The following is a 19,217-nucleotide window of genomic DNA, read 5'->3' on the forward strand; positions in this document are numbered from 1 at the left end:
AAGAGAAAAGAAGTTAGTTACAAAATTGAATGAATAGGACTTTTTTTCCAAGTGATTTGCAGTTACAGAAATACTTTTTTGTTTGTTCTTCCATGCAGGTTTACATGTATTATTAAGCAAAAGTGAAGTGGCATATAAATTTCCAGAGCTACTACCTCTAGTAAGTAGTACTAACATTTAAAAGTAAATACCTAGTTATTATGGTCCATGCATTTGAAGTCACTTTGAAACAAACTTTATTAATTGAGAGTTCTCCAGAAAAACGGAAGAGCGTGTGCAGATGCATGTGCATGTGGGTATGTAAGTATGGAGAAAGAAAGAGAGGGGGAAAAGTATTTATTGTAAGGAGTTAGCTCATGCAGTTATGAGCCTGGCAAGTCTGAAATATGCCTGCCTGGCACTCTGACACGGCAGGCTGAGGACCCAAGAAAGTCTGAGCTGCAAAGGCAATCTAGAAGCAGAATTTCTTCATCCTGTGTTTTCTCTTAAGGCCTTGAACTAATTGGATGAGATCCACCCACATTATGGAGAGTAATCTGCTTCGCTCAGAGTCTGCTAATTTAAATATTTCTTTTTTTTTTTAAAGGAAGGCTGCAAGTCTTCCAAATTTTTAAAAATTTTTTTAAATGTTTTTTAATTTATTTTTGAGAGACAGAAAGAGACAGCATGAGCAGGGGTGGGTCAGAGAGAAAGAGGGAGACACAGAATCGGAAGCAGGCTCCAGGCTCTGAGCTGTCAGCACGGAGCCCGACGCAGGGCTCAAACCCACAAACCATGAGATCATGACCTGAGCTGAAGCCAGACCCTTAACTGACTGAGCCACCCAGGCGCCCCATGCTAATTTAAATATTAATCACGTCTACAAAATACCTTCACAGCAACATTTACTGATGTTAATCCAAAACTGGATACCATGGCCTAGCCAAGTTGACATGTAAAATTAACCATCACACAAACATACTTTGAGTAATTTTAACTACTATTTTATATAACGTTTCCATCCCTATCAACCAGTCTTCCTTATAGAGTTGAGATTTTTGAGGATTTTTTTAATTTGCTTTTTGTCTATGCAGAGTGAACTTAGCCCACCCATGTTGATAGAACACCCTCTTAGATGTCTTGTTTTATGTGCCCAAGTACATGCAGGAATGTGGAGAAGAAATGGGTTCTCTTTAGTAAACCAGGTAAGTGTATTTTTAATTTATGAATAGTTTCCATCCATTCCTTTGGCTTCTGTGAAGGTTGTAATTTTCAACATACTTATGTCATTGAAAGCTGACAATCTATATTAAAATTATTCAAGAAGATAAATGTAATGTTAAACCAAAACGTTTCTTATAACTTTTATTCATACTTTGTCAAGAAACAATGTCAAAAGTAGAAATGAACTTAATTTTCTTGATATTTAACTTGAGATCATTTTTTAGAATAACAAAATTAATATAATAAAAATCTGATTTCATCTATTTAAATTAAATTGTGGTAAAAGATAAAAGTTCTGAAAGGGAGTTGCCAGAGGGGAGGGAGTAGGAGGATAGGTATAATGGGCGAAGGGGAGTAGGAGGTATAGGTTTCTAATTATGAAATGAGCAAGTCAGGAAGATGAAAGGCACAGCATAGGGAATAGGGTCAATGGTATTGAAATAGTATTATATGGTGACAGATGGCACCTGTACTTGTGAGCATAACATAACGTGTGTCTGCGTAGTACACCTGAAACTCATGTAACATTGTGTGCGGACTATACTTCAATCAAAAATAGCTCTATAGTCATTATTTATAGTAATTAGCTCTGAAATTGAGGTTTTAAGTTTTAGACTTCATCAAGTCTTCATATAGATACAGTTTCCCCCCCATTTTTCATAGCTATAAACTTTACAGAAGTAACTTTGTTGGGAGAACCAGAAAGTTGGCTGCAAAATGTGAATCATAGAGTGAACACTGAAATCTGGGAATTTTCTAATTAATCTCTGCTAAGATAGTATTACCTGTTGAGGAAACCACATTGTTTGTGCGTGTGCACACACATATATTCACACTTGCATTGAACCCATGAGCTCTTTGGGACTGGGGAGAGGAGGGAGCTGCACAAATAAAAACCTAGTTACCCAATGTAATTAAAAACTTTTTTTTTTTTAGATTTATTACTACCATAATGTGAAATGCAGGCGTGAAATGTTTGACAAGGATATAGTAATGCTCCAGGTAATGAATTAAAAGGATTAAACTTACAAATAATAGGGATTGTTTTTCTTCTTCTTATTTCCACAGAATAGGGAATGTTTTTCTTCTTATTTCCACAGAACCCAGTCACTTATGATTACTCCCAAGTCCATCTGTAACTTTAGCCTAGCCCTGTCTACTGAGCTCCAAACTCATATGGCTAAGAGCCTATAGAACATTTTCATCTAGATTTCCTGGACACATCTCAGACTTAACATATTCGGATTACTCTTATTTCCTCCATACCTTCCTCCTATCTTGAGTTTCCTACCTTGGTGTATTGTTCACCATCCTTTTTTCATTGTCCTCTGATTGAAGCCCCAAACCCCTTAAACTGATTTGATTTCCAAGGTTTGTGAAACTTAACTTTCTTAAAACTCTCTGAAATTGCCATGTGCTCTCTTCCGTCTTAAACTCTGCACATTTATTTCTTTTTCTCCCTAGTTTACCCACCCCACCTCCTTCCTTTTCCGTTTACCTAATAACTTGTTTTCCTGCATGTCTTAGTGTTTAGGGTCACTTTCTCCAGAAAGCCTTCCCAGACACACAGTAATGTAGCTAAGTGTCCCGTTTGGGAAGGCCCATAGCATGGTGCTCGTCCCCAACGTAGCAACATAGCTCTGGATTGTGATTGCCGTTTTGCCCTTTCCACTAAATCGTGACAACTGTATCAGTCCCTTTTTGTCTGTTGTGCATAGCACAACGCTTATTGCATAGTTTTTCCATAGTATTGCTGAGTGGATTGAAAAATTATAGAAAAGTTATGAAATGTAAATTTCAAAAATGATTGGTTCAAAATAAATTAAAATCCAAGTTGATTTAGAATTTATACAAATGGATTAAAGGAGAATCAAACTAATATTTAAAAGCTGTTGCTTCAGTTAGTATAGTTTTTAATCACCAAAAATTAGTTTAAGAGTTCTTGACTAGAGTCTAATAGGATGTATGTAAAAAGTACTGGAAGCTTAACTGCTGTTCCACATTCTCTCCAAGTCCATACACTAGGTGGTGAGAGGAGAATGCTGAAATAAAACTTAAGAACTGAATTTATGGGGTTGCAATTAATTCAAAGTATTAAAAGGAAAGAGAACCTATAGTCCATGTTACTCTGATATGTTGGTTCAAGGGAAGGCTGTTTTGTTTGTACTTTATTGTGTTTTACCAATTTAGATTTTTGTCCACATTTGTAGCTTCCACACGTAGGGAACTGGGGCTAAATGTGTTGTCATCTTTTATTGAATTGGTGACTAAGCTATTTTCACTTATGCAATCCAAAATATCTTTCACTAATTATTTAGTAACCCTTTTGACCTCCCTCTTTTTCTTTACCTTAAACATTAAAAAAAAAAAAAAAAAAGACAGGTGTCTCTATGATGGATCCAAATCATTTCCTGATGATAATGCTCAGCCGCTTTGAACTCTATCAGATTTTCAGTACTCCAGACTATGGGAAAAGATTTAGTTCTGAGATTACCCATAAGGTAAGAGCATGTTTTATAAGCTCACAGCACCTCATTAAAGAAGTATCTTCTATTCTTTTGGGATATGTTAATCATCTGAGATAATACAGTATTGGTATTCTTATCTCTGAACTTTCTCTCCCCCCACTTGCTACAGGATGTAGTTCAGCAAAATAATACTCTAATAGAAGAGATGTTATACCTCATCATAATGCTTGTGGGTAAGTTTGGATTGTTTGTGACCTTTATAAATTACATTGGCTTTTGTGGTAGCAAATAGTTCGTAATTTCTGAGCTATGTTTCTTTTAGTTGAGCAGTTCTTCAGTTTGGGGGGAAGGTTAGAGGATCCGTGTCTTTCCCCCCTGTAGCACCAGGGGTGACGGTCCTATGGTGATTTGGGACGAGAGAGTAGACCTGCTGAAGCAAAATAATCTGAAAGGCTTCTTGTTTGGGGAGGAAAAAAAGGAGACAGAAGAGTTTAGCAAGCAAGAATAGGATATTTAGCATCTATTTACTGTTACTTTATATCTTAAGGGTGTTTCCTCCCCTGGTTTTCTGTTGCAAAGCTTTTATCTTGGCTTTAGGTACATAATAATAAATTAATAGAGACCTGTGGCTAATAGATGCAGGTTTCTTTTCTTACTGCCTCCATCTTTTCTATTCTTTTATCCTTTACCTTCCCCACCCTTTCTGCTGTTTTAGACTCTATAGTCCATAGAGCAGAGAATCCTATCCAGTGTCGGGAGGTGATACCAACAGAGGCCCGGAAGGTGGTATCTTATTTGCTGCTAGATAGACTTCCCTCCCTGCTACCATGTGGCAGATGGCGGGAAAGCAATTTCCGAGGCTGCTGGTACAACTACTGCTATACCAGGTTTTTAGTACATCCAGTCCCTTCCTGCCTTCCGACCCCATTCTTTTAGAACAGCAACCAGAGTTTTCTCTCCTCTGCCCAAACCCTGACTCACCTGTTGTGTCCAAGCCTTGGAGGTTAGGCGCTGCTCTCACCCTGGCTTGTTGCCAAGCCACTCGTTAACCTTCCCATTGCACAGAAAGAAAAATACAATGTGTTGTATGAGTTTTAAGTGTATACTGCTTACGTATGCTGGTTATGTTAAATGCGTGGATATGTACTTTTGCATTGACAGGAGAGAGATTTAGTCCTGGAGTTGGACAGGTAAATGCTACAGATGAAATTAAGCGAGAGATTATCCATCAATTAAGCATCAAACCTATGGCTCATAGTGAACTGGTAAAGTCTTTACCCGAAGATGTAAGTACCTGCATCTTAAAAAAGAAAATTGGAAATTCTTCCTCCCCCCGCCCACCTCCGTCAGGCTGATGTGTTAGATTACTTCTGCATACCTTTTCCAGTGGTAAAGACTGCAGTTTTAGGACATGTATAACTTCTACTCATCACTCTTACTAGAAATAATTAGAGGGGTACCTGGCTGGCTCAGCCAGTAGAGCATGTGACTCTTGAACTTGGGGTCATGGGTTTGATCCCTATGTTGGGCATAGAGATTACTTTAAGAAAAAAAATTTTTAATGCTGAACAAAAAAGAATACTAGGGATGGGAGATAAAAAAGAACATAGAAGTAGAATCTCTTACAGTAAATTTTTAGAAAAGATAAGAATGCTGCATAAACTTGGTCTTGAGGTGCCTGGATGGCTTAGTCAGTTAAGCATCCAACTTTGGCTCGGGTCATGATCTCACAGCCCTGCATCAGGCTCTGTGCTGACAGCTTGGAGCTTGGAGCCTGCCTTAGATTCTCTGTCTCTGTCTCTCTCTCTTTCTCTCCCCTTCCCCTGCTTACACTCTGTCTCTCTCTCTCTGTCTCTCAAATAAACATTAAAAAAATAAAAAAAAGGAAACCTGGTCATGAGAACTGAATTTCTGTATCCAATAGATGGGGCTTGTTACAGAGTTGCCACGGGTGGACATAATGTTTAACCTAGTGTATTGGAGAAAGAAGTAGGAAATACTTGTCCCTCTGTGTTGAGGAAGTTCTGAAAGTTTTCCAGAGGTTTCTTCTGAAGCATCCAAAAACTCTCCTTAGGGAGCCGTCTCTTTCCTTTTAGTGAGTATAAAAGAATGTTCACATCAGCATTCAGAGGCTAATTGTAACTGTTTCTCCTCCAGGACCTCAAGGTCCTTTGCCACCTAGTTTTCAGCCACAGGGCTTTTCAGATAGATAACCAACACTTGTGGTTAGGAGAGGTCCTTATTTCCTTGAGGCTTTTGAAAATGTTTTCCCAAATTTGAAACAAAGATCAAAACTTTCAGCCTGAATGTTCATTCTTCTAGATTTAAACCCCTATTTGTTTCATAGTAATAGTTCCTTTAAACTTTGCATTATGAAAAATTTCAAATATCTATAGAAGTAGAAAACATAGTGTAACAGAACCCATGGCCAGTTTCAACCACTCTCATTTTTTCTTTACCCCAACCATGAATCCCTGCTGCCACCCCCAACTGGTTGTTAAGAATGTCAGGTTTACCCACAGATGACACACTCTCTCCACCACCCAACCAAAACCGTAATATGAACTTGCAACAGAGGAGGAAAAAAAAATAACCAAAACTTCCAAGGCCCTGCTTTTTTTCTTAAAAGTAGGAAAAGTTGTGTTTTTTATTTACATTTTATATTTTCTGTACGTATTGTTAGGAGTCAACCATTTTTAATGATCTTAGATGACCAACCAACCTTTGGAGTGTTCTCTGTTCTACTTCTGACTTTACTTGTGGTGTGACCATGTTTGTTATAATTTCAAAGGAGGAAAAAAAAAAAAACCTTGTTTTTTTTAAAAAAAAAAAGCAAAAACAACAAAAACAGTCTTAATTCTGAGCATTCTGGTAAATTTTATGTAAATAGTTAGCTGTACTATAAGTAGTTGGTTTGTATGAAATGGTTAAAAGGGCCAAAGACAAAAGGTTTTTTTTTTTTTTTTACCTTTTTTTCTATGAATTTGCTGTTTATTTTTTTGGCCTGTTTGATGTATGTGTGAAACAATGTTGTACAACAGTAATACAGAATTTTATTTTGCTGAGCTGTTCTAACCAAAGCAAACAAAACAAAACAGACACAAAAACCCCAGAAGACCAGGTTTACCATTTCATCTATAATTAGAACTGTATGTATATAAAACAGTGGTTCTCAGCCAGGGACAGCTTTGCCCCCACTGGACATCTGGCAGGATCACTGCTCAGGGCAGGGCTGTGTGGTGCTCCTGGCATCTGGTGAGCAGAGGCTGAGGCACGGCTGACTATCCGACCGTGCACAGGGCACACACACACCCCCCACGGCAAAGGATTATCTGCTTCAGATGTCCGCAGTGCCAACCTCGAGAAACTCGTCCAAACAAACTTTTAGAAGAACTTATCTATCCATATGCCACGATCACACCTAAAAGAACAATAATCAATAATTTCTTAATATCACTAAATATCTAGTCAGGACAAAAACTACTTGTGCTTTTTAATACAGGAAATGAATCCTGAATTGCTAGATGAGAAAGCAATTACAGTTTCACTTAGACTTTAGGATAAAGAAGAATACAATTTAAAATAGCATTTTAAAATACGTTTTGTACAAAGTGATGGCAACCATATTTACCAAACATTTTTGACCAGAGAATTTTTTTAATCAGAATTCCTATTAACATCTTGTTATGAATAGGATATGATTTAGGAAATGCTGTTTTACCAAAAATAGGTAAGAAATTAGTGTAACCTTCATGAAATAATATAAATATCTTACATAGATTTTGAATGTTATGTTACTTTGTGCTTTTAATTCCTTTTGAAAGCTGTCACCTTGAATCCATAGGACAGTGACTTGTTTTTAACTTTATGAGTCTGAATGAATGTTAGCTTACCAACTAAGTTTCCCTCATCATATATTAATAATTATGTTTACTGTGGAATCCTCATTTATAAAAACCAGGATAATATCCACTTCCTACGGTTACTAGGAAAGGCTTAAGAGAAAAGCACAGGACCACCTGGGTGGCTCAGTGGGTTAAGCATCCGACTTGAGCTCAGGTCATGAGCTCACAGTTCGTGGGTTCAAGCCCTGCATTGGATTCTGTGCTGACAGCTCAGAGCCTGGACCCTGCTTCTGATTCTGTGTCTCCCTCTGTCTGCCCCTCCCTGCTCGCATTCTGTCTCATTTTCTCTCAAACATTAAAAAAAAAAAAGAGAGAGAAAAGCACAATGTTTAAAGTGCTAGCAGGTATACTATTAACAGGAAACACTCTTGTTTCTCATACTGTTAGGAGAACAAGGAGACTGGCATGGAGAATGTAATTGAAGCGGTTGCATATTTCAAGTGAGTTTACTTCCTATTTCCTGTTCGGTTGTTTTTAATATATTAATTTTTCTTAGTGTTTCTTTTGACAGAACAGAATGAAATTGTTGCTTTCAGAGGAGGACAACCTTTTCAGATACATAATTCTGAACTAGATTTCTCACTATCATTTCAGTCTTCTGATCTAGCTTTTCACTCCGCAACTAAAATTGGTTTATGAGAATTTTCGTTGTGCCCAGAACCAGTGTTCATAATGTCAGTATGTTAATTGCCATTTAACTGAGCAGATGACCTAAGTCAGTGCATTGAGCTTTCTTAACACTGCTTTGTTTTCATTGGATTGTGCCTCCTAAGTTATGGGATGCCCTTTGAATACTGCCTTCACTCTCTACTGGCCAGTGTGTTGCCAGTCAGTAAACCAGTTTGTCCCCCGTAAGGTTGTTGAGGCAGTTTCTCAATCCTGCTTTTTCCTTGCTCCCCACCCCAACAGTAATGTCTTTATTTTTGTTGATTATAAAGATACAATACATGGGGGCATCTGGGTGGCTCAGCTAGTTAAGCATCAATTCTTGATATCAGCTCAGGTCTTGATCTTGGGGTCATGAGTTCAAGCCCTGCATTGGTCTCTACACTGGGTATGAAGACTACTTTAAATAAAATAAAAATAAATAAATATGTAAATAAAAAGATACAACACATTATTTTAGAGAAAATACAGAAATAAATATATAATATATATATATGTATATATATAAAAGATTCTCTAAACCTTAAAATTGTACCTACTTTTTTCCATTTGGTAGAATTTATCAGAGATATCTTTATATGTCAAAATTAAGAAATTATTACTACTTTTAGTGAATGAGAGCTTTGATTTTTTTATTCTATTATCTAAGACTGTCTCATAAATTAGTGTATGACTTTAGTACTAATATTTTAAGGATTTTTTTTTTCCATAGAAAACCTGGATTAACCGGACGAGGCATGTACGAACTGAAACCAGAGTGTGCCAGAGAGTTCAATTTGTATTTCTATCACTTTTCAAGGGCAGAGCAGTCCAAGGTAATTGGGAAAATTAAAAGTGTACCGAGGAAGAGCTATGTTTGTTTTTCCTAAACAACTTTTGCTGCTTTTCAGAGATTGAAAAAGGATATATTTTTATCATAGGAAATTTGAAAAATATAAAAAGTATAATGAAGGAAAATACAGATTACCTAAAATATCACCTCCTAACATTTTGGGTTCCCCCTCTCTATGTCTGCTACATACGTATATAAGATCTATATAACTATATACACAACCACACGTATATAATTGTATTTTACTGGCTTTTGAAGACAGATTGTCAACCTATGCAATAATCAGTTAAGCCATTTTATGCTCATTTCACAATTGCTACTACTTAACATGTTGTCCCATAGAAATTTATGGAATTTTCCTCATGAGTCTTAGCTAGTCAAATTTCTTTTTTTTTTAAGTCTATTATTTATTTTTGATACAGAGAGAGACAGAGCATGAGAGGAGGAAGGGCAGAGAGAGAGAAGGAAACACAGAACCGGAAGCAGGCTCCAGGCTCTGAGCTAGCTGTTAGCACAGAGCCTGACGCGGGGCTCGAACCCACGAACATGAGCTGTGACCTGAGCCAAAGTCAGAGGCTTAACCGACAGAGCCACCCAGGCACCCCTCAAATTTTATTTTTTAGCAGTCTACTCTGAAAATACTTTTTTCAGTAAATGGAGTTAATTAAACTTAAACATGAAGCTTTTGTTTAGTTTTATATGCATGTTGCAGAGCTCAGACCCAAATAACTTTTTGGTTTTGGTTTGTACATGTTTCCCCTGCTTTTTAAAATAAGAAAGAACTCCTTGGGGCCTGGGGATGGGGCTGGTTAGTGGTGGGGGGGGATCTTTGATGTGTGAGTGTGGGAGGGGGGACTATATATAAAACTAAGGGTAATAAGCCTCTTCTAAAATCAGAAAATGAACACCAGGGTGACTTAGTTGGTTAAGCATCTGACTTCAGCTCACGGTTCATGGGTTCAAGCCCAACATTGGGCTCTGTGCTGTCAGCATGGAGCCTGCTTCAGATCCTCAGTTTTCCCCCCCCTCTATATCTCTCTCTCTCCTTCCCTCCCCCCCCAAAATAAATAAATAAATAAACTTTAAAAAAAAGAAATCAGAAGATGATATGACAAAGATTAACTTAGTAGTTTGGGGTATTGGGTGGTTGTGCATTGCTAATTCCCTGTCCAAATGTCTTTCTTATTAGGCAGAGGAAGCTCAACGGAAATTGAGAAGACAAAATAGGGAAGATACAGGTATTTTTAGTCTTTCTAAAGTTCTCTTGTCAGTCTCTAAATGTTGTTTTCTGTTGACTAGGATGATTATCCATGGTGAAGTGAAAGGTTTAAATATATGCTTTCTGAGTGAACATTCAAAGGCTAATAAATATGCAAATATAGGAACAGTTAGTAGGAGACACCTCTGGGTTAATGGTTTTATCTCAGTCCTAACATTTTTAGGGAAAACAAAGACTTTCCTCTCTGCTGCTTCTCTGTATGTATCTGTTTTTATGCATTTGACTTTGAGAAGGTAAAATATAGCTTTAAGATGTATATTAATGAATATTCTTTGAATACAGACTATCAAAAACATCTAAGAAAGGTATAGGTTTTTTGTTTTTTAAGCATGTTCTACAAAAGAAACCAATAATAACTTTATTTTCAGCACTTCCGCCTCCAGTTTTGCCTCCATTCTGCCCTCTATTTGCAAGTCTGGTAAACATCTTGCAGTCAGACGTGATGCTGTGCATCATGAGGACGATACTGCAGTGGGCTGTAGAACATAACGGGTACGCCTGGTCTGAGTCCATGCTGCAAAGGGTAGGTCTGAAGATATTTCTTGTTTATGTTTCTGTGCTTTTTTGATAAAAACCAGAATATTCTTGTCCATATCTATACACAAGCAACTCAGCACAAAATGCCGTGTTACCTTAATTTGAAATATAGTAATATTATTTTTATTTTTGTGTGTCTGACAGTGAAAATGATAGCCAGGCAGTTATTTTTTTATACCACATAGTTGTAGTTACCTTGTCTTTTTGGCCAACCTGCCTCTCACTGATTGTTCAAGATACGTTTTTATTTATGCAGTACTCTGATATTTGTGTAATGTGTTATCCTTGACCTATGTTTTTTATTTAACTCCCTTGAAAGAACCATGGGTTCATCAGTATCTGTATTTTGCAGTTAAAGAAATTGAAACTCACAGACATATGGTCTTGCAGCTCATAAGTGACATATCTAGAAGCTTTTTGGTATTTTACTTTATAACTTTAATATAAGTCATTCTTGATTTATGTGTTCATTGAATTCACACAACATCCCTTTTGGGTAGATACAACTTTTCCCATTATATAGATGAGAAACAATTTTCAGTGAGACTCATTTAGCTTGTCCATGTTACTCAACTAGTAAATAACATAATAGTAATTATTGAGTTAATAGACTGAGCCTACTCTGTCCTTTATTCTGTGCTAAGTACTTTTACGTACAATATTTGCAGTCTTCAGAACTCTAAAGGAATACTGATTTTTTCCATTTTGAAGATGATGAAATTAGGCTCAGAGGGATTCCCTGAAGCCATGTAGCTTAAAAGCAGTGAAGCCAGGATGCAAATGAAAGTGAGCATTCTTCCAGTGCCTTCCTCCAAAGCTACTTCTCTTTCCATTGTCTCAGCAGCCTCAAGTATCTCACTGGCTAAGATGTGTGTATACTTATACCCTCCTCCCATTTATAAACATATGCTTAAAACGTAAAAGCACGAAGCTGTGGTCTACTAGAGACCATCAGTATTATGTGAGCAAAAGATTTGTGGGAAATGATGGAGGAAAATAAAGAGTGAAGAGTATTAACCTTCTGTGTACGTTTTCTCTGTGCCATTCAAGCTAACCTAATTCATCCAAGTCTCAAGACAGCCACAATAGCTCTTTGCGGAAACGAACAGACACATATATCTCCTTCAGTAATTGGGGAGCAGGATAAGAGCAGTAAAAATGCAGATAGATTCAGTGTCATTTTATATTTTCTTAGAAGCCTGGTAAAAAAGTTTTTGTGAGATATAAGAACTGTAAACATCATTATAAATTATGTGGCATTAGAAATAAAAGTATGTCTTTCCGAGATGATTAAGAGTTTTAGTCCTTAGAGAAATTTAACTAGAGTATTGTAGACTAGATCATTATATGATAGATGCTTTCAGTTCTAATTATTTGGCCACTGAGATTTTTTGAAGATTTTTTAAGACTGTAGTGTAGGGGTGGCATAAAACTGAAAATTACATTATTGTATAAATGGTTGGTCAGATTTGTAGTAACTTACCCTAAGAATTTACAGTTGAATTTTCTTCCTAGCTGACATTGAAATTTTTGTTTCCTTACTGAGGATTTTTTATTAGAAAATTATTTAGAGTTTGAATTTAATAAAAATTAGTACTTCTACCTGTGCACTTCGTCTTTAGTGGTTTGCTTTATTTTTTCTCAATTGTGAATTCATTTTTGTTATTTCTTAAAAATATGTACTCGGTTTTTGATTTACTAAAAGTTACAAAACATTTTATTTGAGGTGTTACATTTAATTGGAATGGCACTACAAGAAGAAAAACAGCATTTGGACAGTGTCACAGAAGAGCATGTAGTAACTTTTACCTTCACTCAGAAGATATCAAGTATGTATGCACTTTTTACTACACTAATTCAAGATAACAGTGATTTTAAATATGTAATATAACCTCTTATTTGCTCATGTAAATTCTAAATAGCTTATAATGAATCCAAATTTCTGAGGCTATATGTATTTATCTGTGTGTGAAAGGTACTTTATCAGATCCTGATATATATTCTTAAAAATACTTAGGGACTATGGGTTCTTAAAATACATAAATTTTAATTCATAAACAGAAAACCTCAATGAGGAGTCCTTAGTTTGAAATCAGTATGGCGCATACATTTAAATTCTCAGATACACGTTCTTTCTTTATGTTTTTTTATTTATTTTTGAGAGAGAGACAGCGCGAGCAGGGGAGGATCAGAGAGAGATACAGAATCTGAAGCAGGCCCTAGGCTCTGAGCTGTCAGCACAGAGCCTGACGTGGGGCTTGAATCCACAAACCATGAGATCATGACCTGAGCTGAAGCTGGACGCTTAACCAACTGAGCCGCCCAGGCGCCCCTCAGATACACTTTTAAAAACACAAAGTATGCTATCAGGATTTCACTTCTACATTGTTGCTGTTATCTTATAATGACACTAAAAACAAGGAAATGAGCTATAAGGAATTAGCTTATCATTTTATGTAATGTAATATGATTTTTTTCTCTAAGGCCAGGAGACTTTTTTCTAGCTTTTTTTTTTTTTCTAATGTTTGTTTATTTTAAGAGAGAGCACGTGCATGAGCAGGAAGGGGCAGAGAGAGAGAGAATATCCCAAGTAGGCTCCACATTGTCAGCACAGAATCTAACATGGGGCTCGATCTCCCCAACTTGAGATCATGACCTAAGCCGAAATCAAGAGTCAGATGCTTAACTGACTGAGCCATCTAGGCACTACTTTACTAGCTTTTTATTATTAAAAAATTTAAACATAAAGGCAATAGTTGGTTCAGTAAACATCCATATAACTACCACTTAGATTCAGTAATTGGTACTTTGCTAAATTTACTTTAATATTGGCATACTTTTTTAAACCATTTGTTTAAACCATCTTATTTCCTCTCTAAAGAAAAGCCTTTTAAGCAGTTGGTTTAAGTTGCCTTCAGTAGTGACAACTGTAAATCTTTTTTGTTTGCTTAGTTTGTTGATGGCTCAGTTGGTTGGTTGACAAACCCTTGATTTCAACTCAGGTCATGATACCAGGGCTGTGGGATTGAGCCCTACATTGGGCTCTGCACTGAACATGGAGTCTGTTTTTTAAGATTCTCTTCTCTCTCTCCCCCTCTGCACCTCTCCCTGCTCACATGCTCATTTTATCTCTCTAAAACAAGAAAAATATATTACTTGTGGGCTTTTATTTATGCAGTGTTTCATGGTCACATATGATCAAGATTCCTTTTTTTAAAAAAAAAAAAGTTTCTTTTTGAAGCCTAAACTGCCAATTTTGGTCAGTGGGAGTCTATTCATTTGGCTTCAATATTCTTTTGACCCAAGTCCATTAGGATTTGTGCACCACATTGCTTTCTGGCAAAAAGGATGGCCCAGGCTCATTTTTGCTTTTCCTGCGCCAGACCTACAATCATCCATTGCTGAGGTCACTTAATGAATTCATGCGGTATACTGGGGATTCCAGAAGGGATGATAATGGGAAATATGACAGGAGTGGTCTCATTTGCTGCTAGATCTCTAGTTTTCCCTTTTTTGCCCTAATCCAGGAAAGTGGGAGGAAGAGAGGAAACTGCCTTTCCCCACTGAAGACTGTGTTCTTAGGTGCCAGCCTTTCCCTGTCAGTATTTCTTTCTGTGGATCAACATTGTATCTTTTTTTTTTTTTTTACTTCAGGATAACCACACAGAAAACTCCCTAATTTCATCCACTCATCACTATACAATCTCAGATTCTGTTTCTCTTTTTCTTTGTCTCTCTTTGTTTCAATAATCATTATTTTCTCTGAACATTCCCTATATTTCTTTTTAAACATTTTAAATAATTAAAACATACTGTTTTGAGTCAAATCCCTAAACTATAGCCACAGAACTTTAGATCTGAAAGAATATTAAAGAGCACATAGTTTAGTCTCTTCCCCTTGTAGGAATATTTTACCTAAATTGTAGCACTTAAACAAAGAAAATCGAAAACTGGACATTTCCAACTATAAAATTAAACTAACTAACATTAGATTAAGTATACTCTTGAGATTATGGACTTGACACATATGTCTTTTCCTCAAATAAAAGTAACTTACAGAGAGAAATGCATTTTATTTTGAATCTAGATTTTATTAAAAGAATAAACAAGTTGATATATTTTTACGCACACACACATACCCGTGATCCAGTTCTTTTCTTAGACTTTGTAAAATCTGAGGTAGTCCTTTTAACTGGGTTACTATTCAATCTTGCTAAAGGCTATGTTAAAATAATCATTTGGTAGAAGATGTCCATTTTGAATGATTAAAGCATTCTAGTTGTTAACAACCTGTTTGGAAAGTACAAATGCATCACATTCTTAGGAAATATTGAAAATCTCTCAAAATCTCTCATAAGTAGAGCTGTAATTAAATGATGGGTGGATGATGTTATAACCAACTTTATTTATCTTCTCATGCATAGTAATAAGCACTGTGAAGTGTTAGCTGTTGTTACTGTGAGCTTTATTTTTTCTACCTTAGAACCTGGTGAAGCCCCAAACAACTCCCCTAGCATACTGGCTATGCTGGAAACACTGCAGAATGCTCCCTACCTAGACGTCCACAAAGACATGATTAGGTGGATATTAAAGGTAAAATTTCCTCCATCGCTCTACTGTTTGTGAGAAACATTCAATGGTTGTTATCTTTAAATTTTGGTAATATTTCACAGCTTCCAAATAACTGATCCTTTTTGTCATAGACTTTTAATGCCATTAAGAAGATAAGAGAGAGTTCGTCCGCCAGTCCCGTGGCAGAGACGGAAAGAACCATAATGGAGGAGGTATAAGAGGCAGCATGTGGTCTATTGAAGGATTGTAGCAAGTTCACTATAAATAATTAAATTTATCTGCAATAAATTGGTAGTTGATATTCACCAAAAAATGTGAATTCCGAGAAATGTGGCACTGTTTATCTTTATTTCTTTTAGCAGCTTTTTTTTGTTCTGCCCTTTTTTTTTTAACAAGTTAAAAAAATCTTTTCTCTTGTTTAGATAAGTGAGATCATAACATAGTTTTTAATCAGTATTTACAATAAAGATAGTTCTCTGTTGGGGTAAAAATGTGCATTTAGCATCTAATAGTCTAATAAATGAAGTATAATTTCAGAGTTCAAGAGACAAAGACAAAGCTGAAAGGAAGAGAAAAGCCGAGATTGCCAGACTCCGCAGAGAAAAGATCATGGCCCAGATGTCTGAGATGCAGCGGCACTTTATTGACGAGAACAAAGAACTCTTTCAGCAGACATTAGAACTGGATGCCTCTGCCTCTGCTGTTCTTGATAATAGGTATAAAAAAAATCAACATTTTTTAATCTCTTGACCATTGGTTTCTCAATTGGGGAAGATGTTGCTTTTTTCCCTCAGAAGTACACTTTTGGGGTGCCAGGGTGGCTCAGTCAGTTAAGTGTCTGACTTCAGCTCAGGTCATATTCTCACAGTTCATGGGTTTGGACCTTGCATCAGGCTCTGTGCTGACAGTTCAGAGCCTGGAGCCTGCTTGGGGTTCCCCTCTTTCTATGCCCCTCCTCGACTCACACTTTCTCTCTCAAAAATCAACATAAATATATATATATATATATATACATTTTTTTTAAAGAAGTACATTTTTAACCCTGAAGTAATGTACAAGCGTTGGTAGCTAAGTTTTACAGCCTCCAATTCTAGGAATTACTCATAGAATTTGAATTTATTGATGTAGGTTTATATATATATATAATGTGTCTGCTCAAGATGACGTGTCACACAGAACACCCTTGACAGTCATAAAAGAATGAGTGCACCAGGGTCAGTTAAGTGATTGTCTGGCTTCTGTTGCATACTGGATTGCTGTGAGGACTACAGGAGATGGTTTGATATGTGTGAAAGCCTTCAGATCATCATGGCCACATGTGTTGAATATGTACATACCTGGAGTCCACTGTTTTATGATTAGATGGAAACCTCTTAGGCTCATTAATGAAACTATGCACTTTGTATTGTAGCCCTGTGGTTTCAGATATAACACTTACAGCATTGGGCCCAGCACAAACTCAGGTCCCTGAACAGCGACAGTTTGTTACCTGTATATTGTGTCAAGAGGAACAGGAGGTGAAGGTGGAAAGCAAGGCAATGGTCCTGGCAGCATTTGTTCAAAGATCTACTGTATTATCAAAAAACAGGAGTAAATTCATTCAGGATCCAGGTAAGTCCTTCATAGCTAGATCTCCTCCTCTCTCTTAATGACTGCCACTCAGATGTGGCACAGAAATTTTATTAATCTAGTAATGACTCTGTGGTGTTGGTTGGCCGTCTTAGGCAGCTTTCCCCTAGGCAGAAATTTTCCAGTTGGCAGATGTGGAAACACTCCAAAAGGCTAACTGTCAGTTATGAATTACACAGCTGGTAGATAACAGGGATTCAAAAGAAAGCTTTTCTTTGTGATAGAACATTAACATACTTGGTACTTAACAACCTTTCCCATTCTTCAGCACACTTCTAAAGTCCTAATAATTAGTTTGCACACTGAAGTAACAATAATTTCGTCTCATGGATCGATCCAAAATGGAACCTCTTGGGAATAGTTACGTGAGTTATGTATGTGAGAAGCAGTCCTTGAGCCAGATTCTGATGTAAAGTAGTGAGAATATCACAGATAGGGTTCTCAAGGGAGCAGACCCTTGAAATAGAGATTACCATCCAGGACATGTATTGGGAGAGCCTTGGAATCAGCATCTCTGGAATGGAGAGGAGGGAGGCAGGTTTGGGCAAAGGGAGAAGGTGAGCTTTAATGCAGTCTCCCAGAGGCCTCTTCCTGCCCCGTGGGAACTCTGGAGCTGGATGGCCCTTGGAGGTGTCCTGAGTTGGAGCAAGGGGAACTGGGTCTTTTAACCCCAACACTGATCAGTGACTGGTCATGGGCCACCTCTGGAAAGAGGTGTGACTTTGAGTGAAGCAGTTGTCCCTTAAAGAGGAATAACAGTTAAATGCCCTCTTCCAACTGCTCAGGAAGGAATAAGTCATTCATGCTCCAGGGGCATCTAAGCTGCACATGAGTGTTCCCACCACTTTTATTTAATTCGTTATTTTGTGAAGAAAAAACTTTGTCTATAAGCAGGTTTTCCAAATGCTTTCCTAATTTGTATCAGAAAATCTTTACTTTACGTAGTGACATTTGCACTGTTCTAGTATACAAGCCAAATTGAAACTTGAGTAATTCTTTGTAGAATGTTGTGGAATTTCTAAGATTACTATTACTAAGATTTTTAAGATTATGTATATATTATAGAGAGAATTCCCAAAATTCCAGAAGAAGCCAGGCACCCATCTTCTATTTGTATGTTCATGTTTTCCTCTCCTTTGAATATAAAAAATAAGCACCAGAATGGGAGAGTGTCTGAATTATTCTTTTTCCCCATCTGGGCTGCTGTCCTTGACATTTTGCTCCCCTTTGGCTCCAGTACAGTCCGTGTGACTCTCCTTTGCATTAGTGTCTTTAGGCAGAATCTCCTCTAGGAGGCAGCCCAGTGAAGACAGTGCCTTTTACCAGCTCAGGGCTCTTAGGGGGAATGGGAGTCTCTAGTGCCTCAATGTGTGGAATGTTCAGAAGATTAGACATACATAATACAAAACTCCAGTTTCAGTGAACAATTCAGGACTGTTTAATTTGCTCAGGGTGATGAAAATTAGAGTCTTGCTTTTCTCAATAATCCAGGGCTTGCATAAATCACTAGCATTTCATTTCAAGTTCACAACCGCATATCAAGAATTTCACAATTTAAAGTTGTACATTTGTTATAGAAAAATTAAATGCTTGGTTTTTTTGTTTTGTTTTTTGTTTGTTTGTTTTGTAATGCAGAAAAACATGATCCATTATTCATGCACCCTGATCTGTCCTGCGGAACACACACTGGTAGCTGTGGGCACATTATGCACGCTCATTGTTGGCAAAGGTAATTTATATTCTTAATATTAGTCAAGAGAAGCTTATCTGAGGGCTCAACTTTTTAAATAAAGGAAGTTTTATTCCAGGGAAAGGGAGAAAGAACTAAAGATGGTGAAGAAAAAACTGCGTATCACTGCCTAATAACAATTAAAACTGAGTTTCTTTGTCATACATGGTAGAAACTTGATTGTATATCAGCTATATCTTTTAATATGGGGATCTGTACTAGCTAACAGACGGGCGAAGAGCAAGATTTTTACAGTGGCATAAATCCTAGATGAGTAATGTCTTCCCAGGGTGTTCACTCTTGATTCTAAAGGTGTTAGTAACTTCCCTTGTTACTTCCTGAGGTTGTCATGGCTCCCTGACCTAAGATGGAATCACCTTGACTTTGCTCTACTTTG

General features: G+C 37.0%; 1 protein-coding gene across 5 annotated transcripts in view; it reads left to right on the forward strand.

Annotated features, from left to right (window-relative positions):
• UBR2 (ubiquitin protein ligase E3 component n-recognin 2) overlaps nucleotides 1–19,217 on the forward strand; it is a 126,463-nt gene that overhangs the window by 81,279 nt on the left and 25,967 nt on the right. For 4 of the 5 annotated variants that reach the window (XM_029943298.1, XM_029943296.1, XM_029943295.1 and 1 more), the window contains 16 exons: nucleotides 99–160; nucleotides 1,074–1,184; nucleotides 2,140–2,205; nucleotides 3,582–3,704; nucleotides 3,841–3,904; nucleotides 4,833–4,957; nucleotides 7,964–8,016; nucleotides 8,955–9,057; nucleotides 10,264–10,312; nucleotides 10,722–10,876; nucleotides 12,617–12,719; nucleotides 15,374–15,483; nucleotides 15,594–15,674; nucleotides 16,000–16,178; nucleotides 16,874–17,073; nucleotides 18,727–18,820. In XM_029943298.1, the coding sequence (XP_029799158.1) occupies nucleotides 99–160; nucleotides 1,074–1,184; nucleotides 2,140–2,205; nucleotides 3,582–3,704; nucleotides 3,841–3,904; nucleotides 4,833–4,957; nucleotides 7,964–8,016; nucleotides 8,955–9,057; nucleotides 10,264–10,312; nucleotides 10,722–10,876; nucleotides 12,617–12,719; nucleotides 15,374–15,483; nucleotides 15,594–15,674; nucleotides 16,000–16,178; nucleotides 16,874–17,073; nucleotides 18,727–18,820 (1,678 nt within the window). Of the gene's footprint in view, nucleotides 1–98; nucleotides 161–1,073; nucleotides 1,185–2,139; nucleotides 2,206–3,581; nucleotides 3,705–3,840; nucleotides 3,905–4,832; nucleotides 4,958–7,963; nucleotides 8,017–8,954; nucleotides 9,058–10,263; nucleotides 10,313–10,721; nucleotides 10,877–12,616; nucleotides 12,720–15,373; nucleotides 15,484–15,593; nucleotides 15,675–15,999; nucleotides 16,179–16,873; nucleotides 17,074–18,726; nucleotides 18,821–19,217 lie in introns of those variants that run through there. The other variant, XM_029943299.1, reaches the window with a different exon arrangement.

Source organism: Suricata suricatta, chromosome 7 (assembly GCF_006229205.1).
Source record: "Suricata suricatta isolate VVHF042 chromosome 7, meerkat_22Aug2017_6uvM2_HiC, whole genome shotgun sequence".
NCBI classification, from domain to species: Eukaryota; Metazoa; Chordata; class Mammalia; order Carnivora; family Herpestidae; genus Suricata; species Suricata suricatta.